Source organism: Sphaerodactylus townsendi, linkage group LG14 (genome assembly GCF_021028975.2).
Source record: "Sphaerodactylus townsendi isolate TG3544 linkage group LG14, MPM_Stown_v2.3, whole genome shotgun sequence".
Lineage (NCBI taxonomy): Eukaryota > Metazoa > Chordata > Lepidosauria > Squamata > Sphaerodactylidae > Sphaerodactylus > Sphaerodactylus townsendi.
Window position 1 is genome coordinate 40938456 of NC_059438.1, and position 24236 is coordinate 40962691.

The 24236-nt window shown below is 46.4% G+C and overlaps 1 protein-coding gene across 2 annotated transcripts in view; it reads left to right on the forward strand.

Annotated features, from left to right (window-relative positions):
* The first annotated feature begins 3761 nt into the window (after window positions 1-3761).
* Window positions 3762-24236, forward strand: part of LOC125443879 (centrosomal protein kizuna-like) — a 56497-nt gene continuing 36022 nt past the window's right edge. For both annotated transcript variants that reach the window (XM_048516263.1, XM_048516264.1), the window contains exons 1-5: window positions 3762-3893; window positions 5139-5291; window positions 10940-11090; window positions 13462-13618; window positions 14840-14905. In XM_048516263.1, coding sequence (XP_048372220.1) covers window positions 3811-3893; window positions 5139-5291; window positions 10940-11090; window positions 13462-13618; window positions 14840-14905 — 610 coding nt within the window. In that variant the 5' untranslated portion in view covers window positions 3762-3810. The remainder of the gene's footprint in view (window positions 3894-5138; window positions 5292-10939; window positions 11091-13461; window positions 13619-14839; window positions 14906-24236) is intronic.

The window sequence follows — 24236 nt, forward strand, 5'->3', positions numbered from 1 at the left end:
AAAGCAATGGCCTTCTACGGCTGTTGCTCCTGAGCACCTGGACTGTTAAGGCATTTGCAATCTCAGATCAAAGAGGGGCTGATGGGAATTGTAGATTTTTGGGATCTATTGCTCCCTGTTGTATTAAGGCTCTGTCAGCTGCTGTACCAATAAATCTGTGGCCATTTTGTTCCTATCTAGAAGGTTGTCCATGTCATTGCATGTGTTTGTGGTGTGGTGGGAGGTGCTTCGCCATCTCTTTGCCACCCCCACCCCCCCACCTCTTAGCACTGAGGCCACAAACATTAGAGCAGTGGTTCTCAACCTGTGGGTCGTGTCCCCTTTGGGGGTCGAACGACCCTTTCACAGGGGTCGTCTAAGACTCTCTGCATCAGTGTTCTCCATCTGTAAGATGGATAAATGTTAGGGTTGGGGGTCACCACAACATGAGGAGCTGTATTAAAGGGTCGCGGCTTTAGGAAGGTTGAGAACCACTGCATTAGAGTATGTTCAGAGTTAAAAGAGAATCCAGCATTTAAGGCTGCCGTTCCTTACCAGGACAGCAAGACTCGAGTCTCAAAGCACCTTAAAGACCAGCTGGATTTCCAGGACATGAACTTGTATCTGATGAAGGGAGTTTTGACTCTTGAAAGTTTTATAACCTAGAAATCTAGTTGGCCTTCGAGGTGCTGTTGGATTTGAACCTTTCTGTTCAGATCAACATGGCTGTTCATCTGAAATCGTTCCTTACCAGAGGCGTTTTTCAGTTCAGAAGCATAAGAGCCGTCCCAGCCTTGGGCAGAATGACAAGAAGATATCCAGAGCAGCTGCACTTATTTATTTTATTTTTTTATTTATTCGATTTGGTAAACCGCCCTACCCCCCAAAGGGCTCAGGGCAGTGCACAACAAACAACAATACAATAAAACAAATTGAATAACCCCAGTTAAAATGTAAGCCTTAAAACTACGGCAGCAGTAATAACCTTTAATAAATAATTGATTAATAATAGAAGACGTCTGGCACCCAACGCCAGTGATCAAGCCCTGGGAAGGGAGGGGATTGGCAGATGGTCCAATAGATAGCCAGTGCGCAGGACAAGACGAGGGGCGGACTCAGCGGCCGGCTCCCCCAAAAGCCCGGTGGAACAGCACCGTTTTGCAGGCCCTGCGGAACTCTCCAAGGTCCCGCAGGGCCCTAACTGCTGGAGGAAGGGTGTTCCACCAGGCAGGGGCCAGGGCAGTAAACGCCCTGGCCCGCGTGGAGGCCAGCCGCATCATGGAGGGGCCGGGGACCACCAGTAAGTTCGCCTCCGCAGAGCGGAGGGCACGACTCGGGACGTAAGGGGTGAGACTTACTCCAAGTATCATTTTTGCTTTTTTCCCTCTGTTCTTTTTCATTTAGCCGGTAATCTACATTGGACGATACATTCCAAACAGCCAGAAGCACCTGCAATTTGGGCTCCTCTTCATTTTTTTTTCTAGTGCTGTGTCCTGCTTGAAGGACAAATACGTGAGATTACAAGAGATGCAACGTGTTTGTGTAAACCTGTTCCAAGTGTCACTGTCATTGGATCGTGTGCGGTACCTGCCATGCTGGACACAACATCCTTCCCGTCACTTTAGGCCAGTGTTTCGAGGACCTTTTCGAGGTCAGGGTACCCTTGACCTCACTCTTCATATCTCACGGTACCCTGCCATCCCCCACCTTCCCCTCCCAGTGACCCTGCTTGCCACACACCCCACCTTCCCCTCCCACGGTGAAGGGAAGCACTGGGGGTGGCGGCGGCTGCTGACCTTGTGGCAGGCCCTGCCCCATGGGCCAGCTCCATGTCCTTGCTGGCGCCGGTGGGAGACACCACAAAAATGAGGGGGGGGGGGCGATAGTGTTGCTGCGGTACCCCTGGGACATGCTCACGGCACCCCAGGATACCACGGTACCCTGGTTGAGAATGGCTGCTTTAGGCATTACCTGTTTAAAATAGAAGCAAGCCCACAAATTATGAAAAAAACTTTTCGATAATATCGTAAACTGGCTCTGCAGTTCCGCTCTGATCTGGGATGCAGGGGGAGGAAGTGTGTGAACAGGTTTCCTTCCTCCTTTTACGTTTGGCTTTTTTGTTGCGAAAATTCTGTGGAAGTCATATTCTGTTGAACTTCATTGGCATGTAGTAAATTCATATGAACGGGATCATGAAGTGTTCTTGCCTGCGATGTGCTTTCTGGAGGTTTTGGGTATCCTGCAAAAAATAGAAATTTTGTCCAGACCTCAGGCTATTGACCTCCTTCCCACGCTCCAGTTGCTTGTGACTTCTTTTGATTCAGAGCCTCCCCTTGTGAATATTGATATATGTTTTTCTCCCTTTCAAAGTCGATGCAGACCAGAAATAACCCCCTGCGTCCAAAATGGCCTCATACATGCCTGGCTCTGACTCCTGAGGAGAGTTACACCCTGTCTAGATTTCAAATTACACCACATGCAGAGGTGGGATCCAGCAGGTTCTCACCAGTTCCCGAGAGTGGGTTACTAATTATTGGTGTGTGCCGAGAGGGGGTTACTAATCGGGTCTGCTTTTTCGTTAGAAATTCCATTAGGTCCAAAAATCATAGTCCTGCTGTTTCCTATGTGACTGGTTAGCGAAGGTAGAAAACGGGATAATTCTCCCTGTTGGGCTGTTTTAAAAACATGTTTTAGAAATATGGTCAAGTTCCTTGTTTAAGGAAAGTATCCTTCTTTTGATTTCTAGAAACAAAATTAAGTATTTGAAAGTATTAAGTATTTGACAGGCAGTCAATTAGAGGAGAAGTAGTTGTTTCTGTTGGCAGTAGACGATAGGACTTGCTATAATAAGTTTAAATTATGGACAAAAAGATGCCAGCTGGAAATTAGGAACTTTTTTTTTACAGTAAGAGTTTTTTACAGTAACAGAGAAATTATTAATGCCCCGCCCCCAGAATGCCCGGCCACGCCCCCGTCGTGCCACGCCCAGCCCCATTGGCACTATGCCACTGTTTGAATCCCACCACCATGGGAACCTGTTACTAAAATGTTTGGATCCCATCACTGACCACATGGAACTGACTCTGAGGTGGTTAGCACACACATGTACCTCTTGGTCCTGGCACCTGGAATTTCTGACCTGTGTCTTTCATGCATCCCACCTTCTAGCAACAGCCATAGAGTTCAACCTTTTAGGGTCGCTCCATCAGAAACAGGCACAGCATGCAACCAGTCTTGGAGACTGTTGGACCTGCATCATGAATGACTACATATAGAAAAACTTCACAAGTAGATCTTGAAAGTTGGTTTGGCCATGCTGGTAGGGGCTGATGGGAGTTGTAGTCCATGAACATCTGGAGAGCCGCAGGTTGCAGACCCCTGTTCTAGAATGGCGAAAGCACAGTGACATTGTGTGTGCCATCAAATTGCTTTTGGCTTATGAATTAACAACCTCCCAAACATCCTATTGTTAACTGTCTGGCTCTTAATTTTATTTGAAGTTACCCACTCTAGCATTTGAAATGGAGAGAGAAGACTTTGCACTGAATGAAATCAAAGTTGGCTAAAATTCCAAGAACACCACAGGAATGGGGAAATTAAAACAGGGGTCCACAGAGATTAGTTTAGTTTTCTGTGTTGCCATCGGACTCCTGCCCAGATTTGCTGCTACAGACTAGCAGGCTTGCAGGATTTCATATAGCGGCTTAGTAGACATTTTTGTTCTTTTTGATGTAAAGATTGCTGTAAGTTGTAAATGATTTTTGTTTGTATTTGTGCAGGGGATGCCTGTCCTTTGAAGGATTCTGTTATGTGCTGCAGTACATAGAAGAGATGACAGCCAGAGCCGCCTCAGAATGCCTGACCTTATATAAGAGCAAACCCGTGAGCTCAGAAAAACTGGAGACCCTTATAAGGTAACTGATGTTTTACATTTCACTAAGGCTCATTCCGCACATGCAGAATAATGCACTTTCAAACTGCTTTCAGTGCTCTTTGAAGCTGTGCGGAATGGCAAAATTCACTTGCAAACAGTTGTGAAAGTGGTTTGAAAACGCATTATTTTGCTTGTGCGGAAGGGGCCAAAGTGTTTGCTTCATCTTTATCTGTTCAGATTGCTGGCTTTGATGGCTGCATTTGCATTCAGGTCAACTTGTGCCCCTGAGTGGCATAGTTGCTCCTGCACTGGTCAGATTCTGGGTAGGTGTTTCCATCTGTTGTGGTTCTTTCTACAGTGACATTTTAGTAATATCTGGGCCCTGCGGGATCTTGGAGAGTTCCGCAGGGCCTGTAAGACCGAATTGTTCCACCGGGCTTTGCGGGGGGGGGGGGCGCTGATGCGCGCCCCTTTCCCCCTCCCCCCCCCTTTTACACTCTGGGCCCCTTAATACTTATGGGGGCCCTCCGTCCCATTATTTGTTTCTTCCCAGGGTGGGTTTATGAAGTTTTTTGCTGGATGCCAATGTAATTTTGTCAATCTGCTGTTTTAGTGGGGTTTTAATATGATTGTTGTTTTACTATGTTGTTCACCGCCCAGAGCCCAGAGCCCAGATTGTTGTTTTACTATGTTGTTCACCGCCCAGAGCCCAGAGCCCTCTGGGGAGGGGCGGTATATAAAATCAATTATGAATGAATGAATGAATGAATGAATGAATGAATGAATGAATGAATGAATGAATGAATGAAGCCTACCATTAAAGGAACTACACAGGTGGAATATGGGACTTGATTGGCAGGGGAACAGTCATGAATCTGAGAGCTACCTGCCAGTCAGGATATATGAAGGGGGGATCTAAGTACCTTGAACTTCAAACTCCAGTGCTTAGTTTAGAAAATTCATAGATGAACTTCTGGAATGCTAGGAGGGGTGCACAGTTAACCTCTTAAAGTTAGGACTGCCGCAGTCTAGGTACCACAACCAAAAAAAATCCCCATTCCACGGACCTTCTCATCTCTCAGATGTCCTGGGAGTTACCTTTCTTGACTCCAGTGGTCTCACAACTGAGTGGGCTGACCTAGACAATCCTTGGTCTCTTCTGAGTATTCATACCCAAACTGTGTACCGTGAAGACTATCACTGATTATGTGGAGGAGAGTAGTGTAGAACTGCTGATAATGGATTTAAGCAGACATGTTATCCAGTACCTGTTGTTGTTTTGTAGCACCTGTAATCAAACCGGCAGCTTGGAGCGAGAAGACCTTGAGGTATGTGAAGCACTTGTCCTTCATCAGCTCCAGAGATTATTGCAAAGCACAATGAATGGGTGCCTTTTCCCAGAGGAAGCACTGAATGACGGAAGTGAAAAACAAGTCAGGTACGATCATTGTTAGAATGTGCGCAATTAATATTTTATCAGTCATGTCTCTGTGACTAATGCTGAAATCCAATGATTTCAACAGCTAACTGCTTATGGTTGAAATATTAAGTGCATGCTTCAGCAGTACGGAGCGTACCGGTAATGGACATCTTTGACAACCTTGTTAGGTTTCTGAGTTAAAAGCGTGTGCCGTGCACGGGGGAGTTGTGCCTAGAGTTCAGGAGGTAAACTTATCCTGGGTTCGTTCCTTCTAAGAGGACTGGGTGACACTAGAACCGCCAGATCAGGGTGTCTAGGAGAAGGAAGGTAGGCTTTGCTTGTTTGACAGGTTATTCTTCCTTTTTAAAAAAGATGTAGCAGTGTGCTTTCTACCAACAGTGGTGTAGTGGCTAAGAGCAGCAGTGGCATAGTGGCTAAGTGGCTAAGAGCAACAGTGGCATAGTGGCTAAGAGCAACAGTGGGGTAGTGGCTAAGAGCAGCAGTGGCGTAGTGGCTAAGTGGCTAAGAGCAACAGTGGCGTAGTGGCTAAGAGCAACAGTGGCGTAGTGGCTAAGAGCAACAGTGGGGTAGTGGCTAAGAGCAGCAGTGGCGTAGTGGCTAAGAGCAGCAGTGGCATAGTGGCTAAGTGGCTAAGAGCAACAGTGGCGTAGTGGCTAAGAGCAACAGTGGTGTAGTGGCTAAGAGCAGTAGTGGCTAAGTGGCTAAGAGCAACAGTGGCATAGTGGCTAAGAGCAACAGTGGGGTAGTGGCTAAGAGCAGCAGTGGCATAGTGGCTAAGTGGCTAAGAGCAACAGTGGCGTAGTGGCTAAGAGCAACAGTGGAGTAGTGGCTAAGAGCAACAGTGGCGTAGTGGCTAAGAGCAGCAGTGGCGTACTAACTAAGAGCAGTGGCTAAGAGCAGGTGCACTCTGATCTGGAGGAACCGGGTTTGATTCCCAGCTCTGCCGCTTGAGTTGTGGAGGCTTATCTGGGGAATTCAGATTAGCCTGTACACTCCCACACACGCCAGCTGGGTGACCTTGGGCTAGTCACAGCTTCTCGGAGCTCTCTCAGCCCCACCTACCTCACAGGGTATTTGTTGTGAGGGGGGAAGGGCAAGGAGATTGTAAGCCCCTACAGGAGAGAAAGGGGGGATATAAATCCAAACTCTTCTTCTTCTTCAACACTGTGAAAGGATTGGGGCACATCACCTGTTATTTGGGCCATCATCACCTTAAGTGAAATATTTTACTCTTGTTTGCTTGGTTTTCTCCTTTGACTCGAAACTGTGATCTAGCCTCTTAATATGGCTAGACTGGTGTGGGGAAAATACCTCTGCATGTTAGGATTTCCTAGTGCTAATTTTCCAGTTTACTTTTGAGTACATAAGAACATAAGAACTAGCCTGCTGGATCAGACCAGAGTCCATCTCGTCCAGCACTCTGCTACTCGCAGTGGCCCACCAGGTGCCTTTGGGAGCTCAATTTAGTACAATTAGTACAATTTAGGAGGTTTTTATTGATGGAACACTGTGTCTGTGGAACACTCTCTTTTTTTATTGCTGTTCTTCTGGGAATCTTCCCTGTCTGTGATTCAGGCCGTTTCTGCACAGCCCAATAACAGCGCCCTAGGGACGATAAAAACACTGTCCCTGGAGCACTGTTCGCCCAGCAGGTGCTGCTGCGTCACAGTAGCACCGTTCTCGGCGGCACAAAAACGCTGCTTTTGAACCTTGCTCAACTAGCGAGTTTTTCAAAAGCAGCACCTTCCACCCTCTGCCATGCGAACGGCAGTGGGTGGAAGGCGGCATTTTCCCCTGCCGGCCCCAAACGGCTCTTACCTCCTGTTACCTTCTGTCGTGCTGTGGAGGCCAGGGGACATGCCAGAGACGTTCCTCCCATTGGGCAAAGTGGGCAGTTGCCCAGGGCGCCAGATTGTGGGGGGCGCCAAAAATGCAGGTGGGATTTTTTAAATTTTCAGTGTTTTTTCTGTTTTTGGCCTGCAGGGGGCACAGTTTTTAGGCTAGCAGCACCAAAATTTCAGGGATTTTTCAGGAGACTATCCTAATGATATCACCCAGGTTTGGCGAGGTTTGGTTTAGGGAGTCCAAAGTTATGGACTCCCATAGGGAGTGTCCCCATCCCCCATTGTTTCCAATGGGAGCTAATAGGAAATGGGGGGTTCCCTTTGAGGGTCCATAACTTTGGACCCCCTGAACCAAACTTCACCAAACCTGGGTGGTATCATCAGTAGGGGCTCATGAAGATACTCTGAAATTTTGGTGCTGCTATCTTAACAATTGCACCCCTGACAACAGGCACACCCTAATTTCCCCCAGATTCTCCTTTTAAATCCACCCCCTTCCTGCCAATGCTTTTTTTCTTTTTTCTTTTATTCTTTCAATGCCTAATAAAGGTGGTTGTTGTTGTTGTTGTTGTTGGGGAGGCATCAAACTCAAGTTTTTCCCAGGGCTCCAGTTTGCCTAGGTACGCCACTGGGACACGCCTCCTGGCCTCTGACCCCAGAGCCGTCGCTCTGGCCACGGGGGCATATCCCCTGGCCTCCACAACGTGACGGAAGGTGACAGGAGGTAAGAGCCGTTTGGCTGCGCACCCAGCGGGACTGTCCATGCAAACCGTCCTTGCGAACCGTCCTCCCGCTCAGCTGGCCATGCAGAAACGGCCTCGGAGTCAGGCGAAAGACCTCTTTTCAGTTTACCTTTGAACTCTTTAGTTGAGATTTCATTTCTCTTTGAGATGTTTAGTTTTCCTCTTTGTGATTTTTGACTGGTAGTTTGTTATAATATCTGTCACTTCAAATGCTGCTGTTACTACTGGGGTTTTAATTTATGTAATGGTTGTTAGTTGCAGTCTAAATGTATTGTGTTGTGCTGTTTTCATATGTTATAAGTCACTCTCAATACTAGGAAAACCAGGTTAAAAATAAACATGTGGAAATGAAAGACCATTGGCTCCTCCATCTTATTCTAGTTGCAATAGCTCTCTGGATTGGGACATAGCGCCTGTTATTTGGGCCATCAAGGTTTCAAGCAGGCCTCTCTTTCTTAGCCCTGCTTCTGAGATTCTTTGGATGGAGATAGCAGGACCTTATCTATTCAAAACATGTGCTTGACAATTGTACTCTGCTTCCATTGAGTTAATAGTCCTTAGCATTTATGTACTTACTTCATATAAATAAATAATTTTTTATCCTGCCATTGTCCTTAGTGGAGGACCCAACACAGCTTCCCTCTTTCTCCTCTCCTTCATTTTGTCTACAGCAACCATATGAGGTAGGCTAAGCTGACTATGACCCAGTTAGGTTTTATGGCAGAGTGGGGATTTGAACCTGGATCTCCCAGATCTGAGTCCTGCACTCTAACTGGCCACCATTTCCCTCTTTTTCATTGTGATTTCTGAGTGGGTAAGATTCCAAAGTGTAGCAGTTAAGAGTGATGGACTCTAATCTGGAGAACTGGGGCCGTTTCCGCATGGCCACGATTGGGGTTGGGTCGGCGTATACAACGTCGACCCAACCCCCCTGGGACCATTCGCACGAACGGTCCCAGAAACAGCTGGGAAGATGGTGCCGCGGAGCGCCATCGCCCGGCCGACCTGCCGTGTCTGTGGCCGTCCGGCACATTGCCGAGGCCTAGGGACACCCCCCCCCTGCCCTGCGCGACTGCTCCGGCGTCGCAGGGCAGGGGGGCATGTCCCCAGGCCTCAGCGATGCGCTGGACAGCCACAGACACGGTAGGTGGAGGCAAAAGGGGGGGGGAAGCGCCTTCGAGCTGCTGCCGTTCGCACAGCAGCGGCTCAAAGCCACTGTTTCCCAAAAACCTCGCTGGGGAAGCGAGGTCAGAAAACCGTGGCTTCGCACCGCTCGGGCGGTGCGACTGTGAAGCAGCTGCGCCCCCTGTGCGAACGGCTCCCCAGAAACGGCGTTTTTGCCTTCCCCAGGGCGCCGTATATGGCCCGTGCGGAAAGGGCCTGGGTTTGATTCCCCACTCCCCCACATGAAGCCTGCTGGGTGGCCTTGGGCCAGTCTTAGTTCTCTCAGAACTCTTTCAGCCCATGCAGAAGGCGGCAATGGCAAACCACCTCCAAACATCTCTTGACATGAACATCCTATGTAGGGGTGGCCAACCTATGGTGCTCCAGATGTTCGTGGACTACAATTCACATCAGCCCCTGCCAGCATGGACAATTGGCCTTGCTGGCAGGGGCTGATGGGAATTGTAGTCCATGAACATCTGGAGCACCATAGGTTGACCAACTTGGCCATGCTGGCAGGGGCTGATGGGAATTGTAGTCCATGAACATCTGGAGCACCATAGGTTGACCAACTTGGCCATGCTGGCAGGGGCTGATGGGAATTGTAGTCCATGAACATTTGGAGCACCATAGGTTGAATTGGCCATGCTGGCAGGGGCTGATGGGAATTGTAGTCCATGAACATTTGGAGCACCATAGGTTGAATTGGCCATGCTGGCAGGGGCTGATGGGAATTGTAGTCCATGAACTTCTGGAGCACCATAGGTTGGCCACCCCTGCCCTATGGAGTTGCCATAAGTCAGCTGAGACTTGACGGCACTGTCCATCCCCACCGAGATTCTGGTGCACCTAAAAGTGCTTTGGGTGCTCCCTGTGGGCTTTTGAACTCATATCTTCCAAAGGGCTCCTAGAATGCCACTCTATATACTTTGACGTGATTTTTAAAAAATTTTTGTCATGAATGTTGTAAAAACTGTTTTGAAACAGGTTAGGAAATTTAGGAAATGAGCAGGGAAGGGGGGGCGCTTTGTATATTTAGTTCTGTTTTGGCACGTGTGCCTTTATGCTTTATCGTTTGGTCTGATTTTGTTGTCCTATCAAGAATAGAATTTTGGATATCCCAGTGTTAAAATTGCATTCCTGCACTAAATTACACAGACATGTGGTTTCACAGAATCACTGGTATTAATGGGCTCATAACTATGCAAAAGTATGTGGCATATTTGACTATATAATAATAATAATAACCTTTAATGGCATAATTAAAACAACAGCAGCAATATACCATATTTGACTAGCATTAGTTTTGTTATTTCATTTATTTATTGGTTTGTTTGTTAGATTTGGAAACCGCCCATCCCCGAAGGGCTCTGGGCAGTGTACAATAGATATCAATACAGATACAACAATACATAATAAATTAAAAATCATAGTTCAGTTCCATAAAACATATAAAAACATAGCAGCATTCAGTATAAAAATGTATGTATATATGTTAATAGTATATTATTTGTATGCTTATTTATTTAATGTATATTCTGGTTTAGAGGCTGCATTTCTCAAAATGCCCACTTTTAGGTTGTCTTAGGCTATGAGTCACCTTAGAACTGGGATTTGAACCCAAACTCTACGTCCAATACCAACCTTTTGCTCAAAACTGGTTTTAATATGAATTGTGAGATCTGAACTACAGAGCCTAACATTATAATTAGCATTTGTTTGAAGTAATGGGAACAGTCAGTTACTGTAACTTCGGCGTGGATGTCGGATGGAGAGTTTCAGTGTGATGAAACTCGGGCTGCAAATTCTTGGTAGTGTTGTTTGTGACTGCATCTGATTTATTAAAGCAACACTGGACGTCTTGCCTACCATATTAACTTTTGTCTTTCTGTAGGCCTGAATTGTCATCTCATTTTGCAATGACGTGGGAACGTTTAAATGAGCATGCCTTGTTCTTGAAAAAGCACAATGTCTTACTCACACAAGATGTGAAAGACATCTTGGGTACCTTACTGATCTTGGAGAGGAATAAGCAGGATTCCCTGGTCAGTACTCACTCATTTGCTGAATAATTTGTCTTATTCTTTTGTCTGTCTAGGGCAGCAGACTGAGATCTGGAGAAAGCTCTAAGGAAAAAAAAATCCTTCCTAAAGGTTTTTTATGTATTCTGTATATATATATAGATATAGATAGATAGTTCTTGCTGTAAGGTCTTAGAAATATTGGCTCTATTTTTTATTTTACTGCTAAAAACCTGGGGATCTTTAGCCACTAGGGAAGGGGTGGCCAATCTATGTTGCTCCAGATGTTCATGGACTACAGCAGTGGTGGGATCCAAAAATTTTAATAACAGGTTCCCACCCCAGCCCCGCCTCAGCAAAGGGGGCAGAGGCGTTCCTAGGCAAACCTGAGCCCTGGGCAAAACCTGCGTTGGATGCCCCCCCATGGGCAGCCACCCCACCACGACCCCCCCAATTTTTTTTGCACCAGGTCATTTCTAAATCATCATCACATTATAGAAAATGCCCCAACTCACAAATCTGAACACAGCAATGGTGAAACACACAAGTTCTGATAGAGACTGGTGAGATAAAAAGTACAAAAGGCTGAGAATCAATGAATTGCGGTACCTGAAAGGGATTAACCCAGTTCAGGGAGTTACATTATTAGTCGCAATTGCTATATGGGACCTTCACGTTCAAAGGCAGTATGCCTCTCGGGGAGGCGAGGGCGTGGAGATGGAAAAGCGGACCCAATTAGTAACCCCCTCTAGGCACACACAAATAATTAGTAACCCACTCTCGGGAACTGATGAGAACCTGCTGGATCCCACCTCTGGACTACAGTTCCCATCAGCTCCTGCCAGCATGGCCAATTGGCTGGGGCTGGCAGGGGCAGATGGGAATTGTAGTCTATGAACATCTGGAGCGCCATAGGTTGGCCACCCCTGCACTAGAGGATGATTGCTTCCATGAATGTACTCCTCAGACTGCCAGAGAGTCAGTTTAAAGCAAGGATGTACATAGGATATATACATCCTTGTTTTAAACTGCTGTAAACTTATATACATCCATCCCCAAGACGGCCCTGTTCTGCGAATATGTACCTAGAATAAATCAGAGTTTTTCTTTACCTTAGGCAGTTTCCGCACATTAATCATGCCGATGCAGGCTCTGGGGCCGTTCGCACGAACGGCCCCATGGGATGCGCAGCTGTGGGAGCAAGCTCCGCACAGCTGCGTATTCCCCTCCCTGGCCCCAAATGCCTCGTTACCTTTTGCTGGCAGCCGCGTCGCTCTATCGTCGCTCTGAGGAGGGAAGGGGACACGCCCCCATGGCCACAGCAACGGCTGAAGCACTGGAGGCCAGGGGGCGTGTCCCCTTCTCAGAGTGACGATAGAGCGACGCAGCTGCCAGCAGAAGGTAAGGAGGCGTTTGGGGCTGGGGAGGGGAGGGGGAAACGCCGGCTTCTACCTGCTGCCATTAGCATGGCAGCAGATGGAAGCCGGCGTTTGCAGGAAAACTCGCTCTCCAAGCAAGTTTTGAATACACCGTTTAGGTGGGCACAGAGTGCTGCTGCATCGATTTGGCCACGGCGCCTGTGCGAAGGGTCCCCGCCAAAACAGTGTTTTACCGGGCTGAAGCCGTTGCTTTCAGCCCGTGCAGAAACCGCCTTAGTTTTGGAAAAGTCCTATGCAGCTATGCTGAATGCTTACTCCCAACTAAGTGTGCATAGGATTGGGGCCATAACTGTTTGCATCTTTTGTACTAGAGACGGCCACCCCTGCATCCCCAGGGCCATTTCCTTCTCCAGAGACTGAGCTGGGGGCAGAACTCTCTGAATGCTTCACGGCTGGCCAGGCTGTCTGATCACGTTGATGCCAGCAGCAAGAGCTTTGGGGATGCACGCAGGCGGCCTGATGATATGAGGTTTTTGTGGGTGGGGGCGGACGAATGTTCTTCCCGGAAGGCACCCTCGGCAGGCAGACTCTTCCGGAATTTGCATGAGAGACGGACAAGTTGTATATGAGATCCACAGAGAAACATAGGCCCCTTCCGCACACGCAAAATAATGCGTTTTCAAACCACTTTCACAACTGTTTGCAAGTGGATTTGGCTATTCCGCACAGCTTCAAAGAGCACTGAAAGCAGTTTGAAAGTGCATTATTCTGCGTGTGCGGAAGGAGCCTGAGTGCTGCTTTTCCAAATGTATTTTAGGGGAAAATTGGGTTCATAAATATTTTGAGTGGATGAATAAAGGCAACGTCTAGGGGAGCAGAACTACTGATTTTTTTTTTTAAATTGAGTCCTGTTTTCTGAATGTTGTGGCAGCATTGGGCAGAGTCCTGAAAGGGGAAACACGTGCATTTATTGTCTTTCCAAAGGACAATACGATGTTTTATTTCCAATGGTTTAGGTTGCGCCATTCTTGAAAGAGAACTTCCCAGACGAATGTGAAGATGAATCATCTCCTTGCAGCAACGTACCATCTCACAGTTCACAGACAAACAAAAACAAAATAAACCGTGAAAAACATGCACAGTTGCCTGATAGTAATGATGCAAGGGAACATGGTAATATTCTTAAATGGTCTGGATGCATTCCTAGTTCTTCATTCCGGTATCGGGAATATCAGGATACAACTTTGCAAATGCAGCTATGACAATGGGAAACAGTATTTGCTCTAGCCCAGTGGCTATAGGGTGGACCTGTGGGTTATGCATATGTGGGGCTCTTAAATGAATAGGGTAGCCCAAAATACCCAGCTACTATCCAAACGTGGGACTAAACGCATGGAGCATGTTGGGCTGTTGAAGTGTTTTCTTTGAAGCTCCATATGCCCAATCCTGCATATCAGTAGATTTATATTGGAAGTTATATTTGAATAAGATCTTTTTGTCCGTCAGTAGCAATTATTTCTGTCCTTTTCAGACACCAACACCTTTTCAGTTCTTAGGTGTAAATCAGAAACGTACGTTGCTCCATTAAAATAGAATGCGCAAACGGGATGGCTCTGGATTTTAAAACAAATTTATGGATAGAAATATCGAAGGATGGGTACATCGCGGGGGGGGGGGGAGAAGTGATGGCTTTATTAGAACAGATACACCCCTTCGTTTTATTTTATTTTTCTAAGAAACAGCTCCATGCTGAGAAAAGCATATGTGGTTCGGTTTTCCTCATTTAAGGAAAAAGGATCTGTTGGACTAATTTATTTATTTATTTTTTGGCTAGAGGAAGTAATTTGATTTAGAAGCAGGAGCTGGTGGCTTGCACAGTGTGTTTCACAGAGCAGTCTGGCATCAAAGGCCAAAGTAGACAAGCAATTAGGCCATTCGCTCTTCTATGCAGTAAACATAGGCAAAGCCGTTTAAACTGCTTTTTTTAGTTTTTTAAATCGATAAAAGAGACTAATTTGAACTATTTTCTGGGTTTAAGTTTTTAAAAAATGTATATTAAAATATTGCTTTTAGGCTAAAGATTCAGATGCTGAAGCTATTTGGAAAAGCTGAAGCCTTTGGAAAAAAAGGAGAAAGTCTTAAACCTAAACTCTTAGGTATTTGGGTGGCTTACTGTTTTCTTTGGTGTATGCACAGAGATGCAGTCACGATTTATTTGACTAAAGTTCACAGGAGGATCCTTTTTTGTATAGAACTGTAATGGACAGTTTAGATCAATAAACAAGAGATAACAAAAGTGAAAAATTAAAGGGAATGGGGCTTTAAAAGCAAACAAACTGGTCTGATCGCTGCGACTTTGAAGTGTGTTTCATTATTGTGTGTGTTCACATACAGAAGTCACAAACTGGAGTGAAGATGAGAGCTTGGAAGGAAGCTCGGCGGAAAAGATTCCTGTTTCAGGTAAAAGTAATGGCTACATAATAACCTCAAATGCAGGATGTGACTTCATTGTATAATCAAAACGTCGCATTTCAGTAGCTTGCAAATCCCCCTAACGGTGAGGTAACTCAGTTACTACATATTGAGCCCAGAGATTAAATGTAAGAACACAGAGTCCATCCTTACGTTAACATAAACCAAGATGCAACAGAACAGCCTCTATTTTAATTCCTTTTAATCATGGCCTACATTTTAACCCTTGTGAATACCCTTGGTTATTTTAGCCTTTCAGGTCTTCATATCAGTTCTGCAAAGGTCAGTCTCCATGGGGAAGAATCAGTAATTATATGGCTAACTACAGATGTTTCTGATTTGACTCTCCCCCCACCCCCTCCCCATGTGTGTATCATTGAATGTATCTCATAAGAATAAGAGCAAGGGGGAAAATTGCATTGAGCAAGAAGCAGAGTTCGTGCTTCAATTACAAAGGAAGTGCGATAATATAAAAAATGTTTTGCAATAAGGTTTCATCGGGGTCTGTTAAGATCTGCTTTTCTGTCAGCTGTATTATATTTGTTTAGAGAGAAAAAATCAAAGATGGCACAACAGTTTTGGTTTGGGGGACATTGCGCATTAGCATGCTCAACAGATGCCTATTTTGTAGCAAATAAATTACTCGCTGCTTTGCAAAAAGGAAACACCTTTTTTGCAAATCGGGCTTTATTATAATATTAAAGTGCAAAGAATTGTTGGCCTTGAAATGTTGAAGACCATGCCTTTCGACTGCCATTTTGAATTTTTAATGCTAACAGAGCTTGCACAGATGTGGGAAAAGGTTTGTCCTTTTTGGTGGAAGTTACTCCCTGAGATTTATGCTTTTCACACCCAACATTTCCCCACCAAGTGTCAGATGATTTAGGAGTATAAACAAGGTAATAAAATGACTTCCACTGTGAAGTTCTCCTGTACATGCTTTGCTGAAAACAAATGGGATCTGCATTGCTGGCAGATCTTCCACAGGGGTTTTGTGCCATATCAGTTTATAAAAACTTAGAAGAGCTTTCAGGTTCTACCGGTACCACCTCAGACTGTATCTATACATTTTACTCTTGTGTGTTAAGGGGGGGTGGAGTGCTTCTTTTACAGAAGAGTATTCCCCGTAGCCATTTGCCACACTTATTGAAGTGTGAACCGTCCCTTTTAGGACTTCTACCTCAGCACTGATTTTGTAATGCTTGCAAAAGAGCCACTGGATTTGGATCATGTTTAATTTTTCTTCCATCTTGATCACCTTACTTTCTGTTGTTCCAGACAGCTAAAAATATGAAATGAAATGTTTTTATATACACGTGAATCTCTCTCTCTCTCTCTCTCTCTCTCTCTCTCTCTCTCTCTCTCTCTGTCTCTGTCTCCATCATCCATCATCCATCCATCATCCATCCATCCATCATCCATCTATCATCCATCTATCTTCTATCTTCTATCTATCTTCTATCTTCTGTCTATCATTCATCTATCATCTCCTTCCCTCTCCTTCCCCCTCCCTCCCTCCCTCCCTCCCTCCCTCCCTCCCTCCCTCCCCCCCTCCCCCCCCCCCCCCCCCCCCCCCCCCCCCCCCCCCCCCCCCCCCCCCCCCCCCCCCCCCCCCCCCCCCCCCCCCCCCCCCCCCCCCCCCCCCCACCATCCATCCATCCATCCATCCATCCATCCATCCATCCATCCATCCATCCATCCATCCATCCATCCATCCATCCATCCATCCATCCATCCATCCATCCTAGTTTTGTACATGATCCTCATTTTACAGAAGCTAATTCTCAGCTTTTTTTAAAAAAAGCAGAATTATGAGAAAGTATTTATTAAAGTTTGTAAATGCATAAATACATAGATATTTAAATAAATGATGATAATAATAATAATGAAAATAAAAATAATAATAAAAACCAAATGGGATCTGCACATGAGCATGCTATTGTTAAATGACTAAACTAATTCTCAGGTCTGTTGAATGAGGGTGTCTGAAGGATTCATGTCATTTGTACAGGTTTAGGTACCAATGTTTCATTTTCATTACTGATCCCATCCCTGCTAAATATGAGCAAGTTAGCAGTGTATTTTTATGTCCTCACTAGGGATTCTTGCAGAAGAGACAAACAGGAACCTGAACATAACAGAGAAAGATCTCTCAGACTGGCTGATTTTATCATTATGATGATATGGATATACACACATACACTAATGTGTCTTCACCATCTGTCATGCAGATATTGCTGAAGCTGTATTGACATAGCATAAAGCTCTTCTGGATATTCATGCGTGGGAAGCTAGTCCTTGCGTAAAGAGGTGCTAAACGTACCCACAGTTCTGTGCCAGCCACAGGTGCAGGCGAAACGTCCGGAGAAAATACTACTGCAGCCCGGAAACCCCACAACATCCTGGTGGTAAACTGCTTTGGGAACTGGAGAGGCAGGGAAGTGAGCCTCCAGGGCAGCCACCGGAATGGCAGCTTATCTCCTAGCTGTGGAGATGGGTCCTGCTGGAGAAGATAGTTGCTTTGGAGGGTGGACTGCATGGCCCTGTACACCACTGAGGCCCCCGTCCTCCCTAGGCTCCACTCCCAAATCTCCAGGATTTTTCCAGTCTCAATCTGGAAACCCTACCCCCCCCCCCCCCCACACACACACACACACCAGTGGCCATGGGGAGCTGGCCAGCCTAGGTCAGAGCCACGTGCTCCAGCTGAAGGCCCTTCTGTCTGTGGCTCCTTTCTCCCGGCCTCTCTGGAAGCTTGTAGAACTCGGTTTTCAGGGGTGTCTCTGTGAAAGTGAAGGTAGACTTTTAATGAGTGTGCAGGATGTTAGTTTAGTCCCCTTTGAGAAGGAGGCATCTCTTCCCAGGAATTCCCATAAAGGCTCCATATGACTCCAGTAGGATGGTAAACTACATAGTCAGTGTCTGAAATCCATCCATCCATCCATCCATCCATCCATCCATCCATCCATCCATCCATCCATCCATCCATCCATCCATCCATCCATCCATCCATCCATCCATCCATCCATCCATCCATCCATCCATCCATCCATCCATCCATCCATCCATCCATCCATCCATCCATCCATCCATCCATCCATCCATCCATCCATCCATCTCTCTATACATACACCGCCCTCCCCCGAAGGGCTCAGGGCGGAGAACATGAATATATGAATAGAGCGCAAAATAAAATCAATAAATCTCAAATAATTAAATAAATCATAATAAAATGGCTCTATATTTCTTTGAATCATTATAACCCCATTGAAAGCAGCGTGTTAGTATCAAACACAATAAATAATACAACAGGAGGTGACCTGCTAACTAATCCCCTAAAAGAGGGGAGGGACGGCAGGATCCACAGATGTTAACGGGGGGGGGGGGGCATCAGCGGCCAGCCTCCCCAAAGGCCTGGTGGAACAGCTCAGTCTTGCAGGCCTGCGGAACTTGTTGAGATCCCGCAGGGCCCACACATTTTGTTGAAAGATGGAGGCTGTTATTGGGCAAGATCAGGTACAGAAATGTACTGAATTATCACAATACAGATATTTTCATGATGCTGTCTCTATAGGGCTTTGCATGGGAGCCTCCCAGATTCTAGCAGAACGCTAACTAATACACTGCACTGGCTCGTATTAGTTATTGCCTTTGCAAGTTCTTCCCAGCCTAGAATGCTCATACTTTTACTGAGGTAGGCCCAGTCTTTTGGAGTGGCTTAGCAGCGGGTGCCTTGTCTTGAGCCAACACTGAATTCAAAACTGTTCTTCTTCCAAATCGTTGTGAGAGATTGCTGGCCTGGATAAATTGATGCTTGCACACATGACTCTAAAATTGCCCCTGTTCTCTGATGGTGTACAATTCTGATTATAGCTAATACAGGCTAGAAACCAGAAGTCTGCAATTCTAAAGTCAGATATATATTTTAGTGTAAGCAGGGCAGTATCTAAGTTACAGGCATTGGGCTTGCAAAAACCTATTTAAGTGTCATGTGAAAGCGGCCTTTTGAAGGAATACTTGGATTCCAGGGGATCTGAGATAGCAGGCATTGAAAGAACAATTGAGTGCTTAAGTCTGATATATTGTCATTCCTTCCTTATTTAAGATTAGATCTTCACTGCAGTATTGAAGAAAGATGAAAAAGTAATTTTCAGTTAACCGGACAATAGAGTTCTCATTTTTCATAATAATGATTTCATAGCCTGATGATAGAGTCAGGTTCTGTGATTTGAAAATTGATCTGCAACAATAGAAAAAGACTTGCATGTTTAAACAACCTCTGGGGATGTGAATAGTTTGGAGACTGGCCGACATTGGGAACCCACTGTCAAAACCAAAGAAAACTGCGTGTGCAAAGCTTTGACTGACTAAGTGTGGGGCTATAGAGTAGGGTTGGCCAACCTATGGTGCTCCAGATGTTCAGTCCATGAACATCTGGTGCGCCATAGGTTGGCCACCCCTGCTATAGAGTGTTGGGCTAGCTGGAATCTGGGAGATGTCGATTCAGATCCCCACCCTGAGTGACTTGCCTCACAAAGTCGTGAAGATAAAATGGGGAAGAGAAATCTCTGTTCGGTTGACACCATGAACTCCTTCTTAGAAGGACAGGATTAAAAAGTACTTAGAAACCTCTCCCCGCCCCTCCCGCTGCCCCCCCCCCCCATCGCATCCCATTACGCTTCATGGGTGCTGATCTAGAGAGCTCCCAACTCTTGAAAGGCTTTGAGGGAAGAGCAGCAGACTGCCATTAGGAAAGACCCTGCACCCAAGTGTACTCAGAATATTGCGTAGACCCTATAACCATGGTGGTGAACCTATGGCGCTCCAGATGTTATGGACTACAATTCCCACCAGTACTGGCAGGGGCTGATGGGAATTGTAGTCCATAACATCTGGAGTGCCAAAGGTTCGCCACCAAGGCCCTATAACCATGGTGGGGAACCTATGGCGCTCCAGATGTTCATGGACTACAATTCCCACCAGCCCCTGCCAGCCAATTGGCAGGGGCTGATGGGACTTGTAGTCCATGAACATCTGGAGTGCCATAGGTTTGCCACCACTGCCCTATAATAGTTTTTTTTGGGGGGGGAGATGTTGAAAGCAGGAAGGAAAGGTTTGTCCCCTCTCTATGCCACTCAGCTATAAATCAGCAAGAAAGGGTTTGTTGGCTTTTACAGTGTGACATGTTTAGAGTCTCTGGCGTTTTTACTGCCGTCTAAAGGAGCTCACAATCAATCACTTAATACAGATTAGCTATCCATTAATAAAATCTCCCCTCCCCTGCAGCACTTGAATTCAGGGCGGATAAGAAGTAGCAGTCGAGTGGATTTTTCCTGTCCTTCCAGTGCACGCTTATTATGTGAAGTTGCGATTCTAATCGGTTGGTGATTGAGAGTCCAGAGCCGGGAGATTATTGCGGTTGCAGGTTGGTTGCATGAAGTACGAAGGAATCCTCTTCTGTGTGCATGTTCAAGTTTGCCTGCCGTCTGCACGACTGCCGCTCATCTTGTGGGTGGATCTTTGAGTCTGTCTGTCTGCACAAGAATGTTTCTGGAGGTTCTGTGGTTTGCAGGCAATTTAAGAAAAGTCTGCCGTGTTCGGGGAGAATCATTCAAGGCTTTGGAATGTGCTAGAAGTAAAACCGGAGTCGGGAGCTTTGCTTCCCGAAGTTGGGTGTAGGTTTGAAAGGGAGGGTGCCGATGAGTGGGCTTTGTAACAACCACTGTAGCACCATCTAGTGTCCAACAGCCGGGTTCTTCTGTTTTGGGATGAAATGTGTGTCATTTTTTGTACCACTACAGTTCTTGAGAGGGGAGCTGAGAGGAAATTTCCTTGTTCTGTCGGATGTCTGTGCTTCGATTTGGCCTTACCATCTTGAGGACAGAGCTCAGGATAAGCTTTGAGAAGGTGGGAGCTGAAAGGCACGGCCTCAAAGCACAGCTGGAAGAGAGGATGTCGGGCCTGGCATTTGTTCCCCATTGACTTCGTTGTCGTTTCCTCTTCGCGTTCTCCTAACTTACGAGTTCCTTCTTCCTTGATGCCCCCCTTAGAAATTGTCTGGTACTGAGTTGAGAATAAATTTGCATGACTTACAATTAGGTCGTCTTTGATATATATGATGCGTATGTATGAGGAAAAAGAATGGTCCAATTTTAAATCTGTTAATAGGGTAGGTTCAGACTGCCTTTCCACTCAGCCTCATCTAAGAACATAAGAACAAGCCAGCTGGATCAGACCAGAGTCCAGCACTCTGCTACTCGTAGTGGCCCACCAGGTGCCATTGGGAGCTCACATGCAGGATGTGAAAGCAATGGCCTTCTGTGGCTGTTGCTCCCGAGCACCTGGACTGTTAAGGCATTTGCAATCTCAGATCAAAGATGATCAAGATTGGTAGCCAGAGATCGACTTCTCCTCCATAAATCTGTCCAAGCCCCTTTTAAAGCTATCCAGGTTAGTGGCCATCACCACCTCCTGTGGCAGCATATTCCAAACACCAATCACACGTTGCGTGAAGAAGTGTTTCCTTTTACGAGTCCTAATTCTTCCCCCCAGCATTTTCAATGTATGCCCCCTGGTTCTAATTTAATTCTAATCTAATTCACCTTTTTTTTTCCTGCAGACTCCTATCCCATGGGGATTTTGTCCACTGGACTCCCATGATCTCTAGCATAGCCTTTTTGGTGGTCCAAAGGGACCACCTCTTCCTTTTTCACCAGCAGAAATGCTGGTTGGATTCCACCCATGGTAATTTAAGTGCTATATGACTGTTACTTTGGCTACACGCATGACTATCTCCCCCACCAAAAAACAAAAACCAAAAACCAAAGTATCTAATTAACAACGAGTGTCAGAAATGTTTGCATAATTCACTGACTGTCTGTACCATGTACAAATTATAGTCATATAATTTAGGAGAGCCAGGATGATCTAGTGCAGTGGTGGTGAACCTATGGCACGGATGCCAGAGGTGGCACTCAGAGCCCTCTCTGTGGGCACGCGAAAACAGAGGGCCCCCCCCCCCATCTAGGCTGGTCTGGGCTGCTGGGCTTGATTATTAGCATTTGGGGAAGCAGCGTAGGTAACCCTGTTAAGCGCTGTTAAACCCCACTGGTTTTCATGTGAAGAACTAAAGCTCAATCCTTTACCTGGGAGTAAGCTCAGTTGCTGGCAATGGGGCTTGCTTCTGAGTAAACCCTCCTAGGGTTATGATTCACCCATTGGAAGAGTTGCACGGTTGCTTCAAAGCAAAGCCACCGATTACCACCAAGCTTACTCCCGAGTAACACACGCCTCAGAGCCAACCGTTTTTTTCTAAACTAAAACCTCAGTATTCAGGTTAAATTGCCATGTTGGCTCTTTGCTATAAATAAGGGGGTTTTGGGTTGCAATTTGGGCACTCAGTCTCGGAAAGGTTCGCCATCACTGCTCTAGAGTAGGGGTCTGCAACCTGTGGCTCTCCAGATGTTCATGGACTATAATTCCCATCAGCCCCTGTCAGCAGGAGAGGAGCATTGCTCTAGTGATTAAGAGTGGCAGATTCCAATCTGGAGAACTGGGTTCAGTTCCTCACTCCTCCACGTGAAGCCTGCTGAGTGACCTTGGTCCAGTCACTGTTCTCTGGGAAGTCTCTCAGCAAACGCAGAGGCAGGCGATGGCAAACCACCTCCCAAACATCTCTTGGTTTAAAACCCTCCAGAGTTTCCATAAGCCAGCTGTGACTTCATGGCAAAAAGCGGCATCAGGACTTTGCTTTCCCATTCTTGGGTGAAGTAGCCATGTAACCAAGGGTGGAACTGCATATTCTGTAATTCCATGATTCAGGGGCAGAGCGAGGGGGAACTGCGCCTGGGGTGCGCATTCGCCCTGCGCCCCTGCCATGCCCAAGCCCGCCGTCGCCACTCCCTGGAACGGCCATGCCCAGTGGTGGGATCCAAAAATTTTAGTAACAGGTTCCCATGGTGGTGGGATTCAAACTGTGGCATAGCACCAATGGGGCTGGGCTTGGCACAATGGGGGCGTGGCCGGGCAATCCGGGGCGGGGCATTCCTGGGCAGGGCCAGGATGCAGCTGCCTTGCCGGTCCTTGGGCGGGAAACAAATGCACGCAGGCGCAGGCTGCCACACATGCTGGTGCACCTCCTGCTAGACTGCTTCAAGTTCTGCACACTACTGCTGAGAGGAGGGGCGTCACTAAGGCCAAAATCACGTGGCAAAATCACCCATTAGTAACCCCCTCTCGGCACACACAAATAATTAGTCACCTACTCTCGGGAACCTGTGAGAACCTGCTGGATCCCACCTCTGCCCATGCCCCGCCTACACATGGCGCATATCTGGTGCAAGACGCCCCGCCCCGCGTCCTGGAAACTATGCCCCTGCCATGATTAATTTTTTTTCTAAAAGTGGGGATGTATGTGTGTTTTTTGGGGGAGGGGGGCTGCTTACCTCTTTTTCCCCATGAAACCAGGTTTTCTTCGCACTGCAGACAGTCACGGTAACGACTGGTCAGACTCTGCTAATGCCTTGGCTGACTCTTGATGATGGCTTTGTTTTGTGAATTATTTCCACAATTTGTTGACTGCCTTTCATTTGAAAGATGCTCAAGGCCACTTATCAAGCCAAAATTGTATTGGGAGAGCTATATGAAACACAAAATAAAATGGTCCAATATAAAGTGACAATATTAAAACAGGTTCCCAAGGTGGTGGGATTCAAACAGTGGCGTAGCGCCAATGGGGCTGGGCGGGGCACGACGGGGGCGGGGCATTAATAATTTCTCTGACTGTAAAAAACTCTTACTGTAAAAAAAAGTTCCTAATTTCCAGCTGGTATCTTTCTGTCCATAATTTAAACTCATTGTAGCAAGTCCTATCATCTGCTGCCAACAGAAACAACTACTTCTCCTCTAATTGACTGCCTGTCAAATACTTAATACTTTCAAATACTTAATTTTGTTTCTAGAAATCAAAAGAAGGATACTTTCCTGAAACAAGGAACTTGACCGTATTCTAAAACATGTTTTTAAAACAGCCCAACAGGGAGAATTATCACGTTTTCTACCTTTGCTAACCAGCCGCACAGGAAACAACAGGACTTCATGATTTTTGGACCTAATGGAATTTCTAACGGAAAAGCAGACCCAATTAGTAACCCCCTCTCGGCACACACCAATAATTAGTAACCCACTCTCGGGAACTGGTGAGAACCTGCTGGATCCCACCTCTGCAGAAAACCCAAATTCAGTCCAGGACACGGGGTTTTGGGAATCAGGGCTGAGAAAGAGGCCTCAGCCACAACATTTGGGTCTCTGCTGCCAAGTG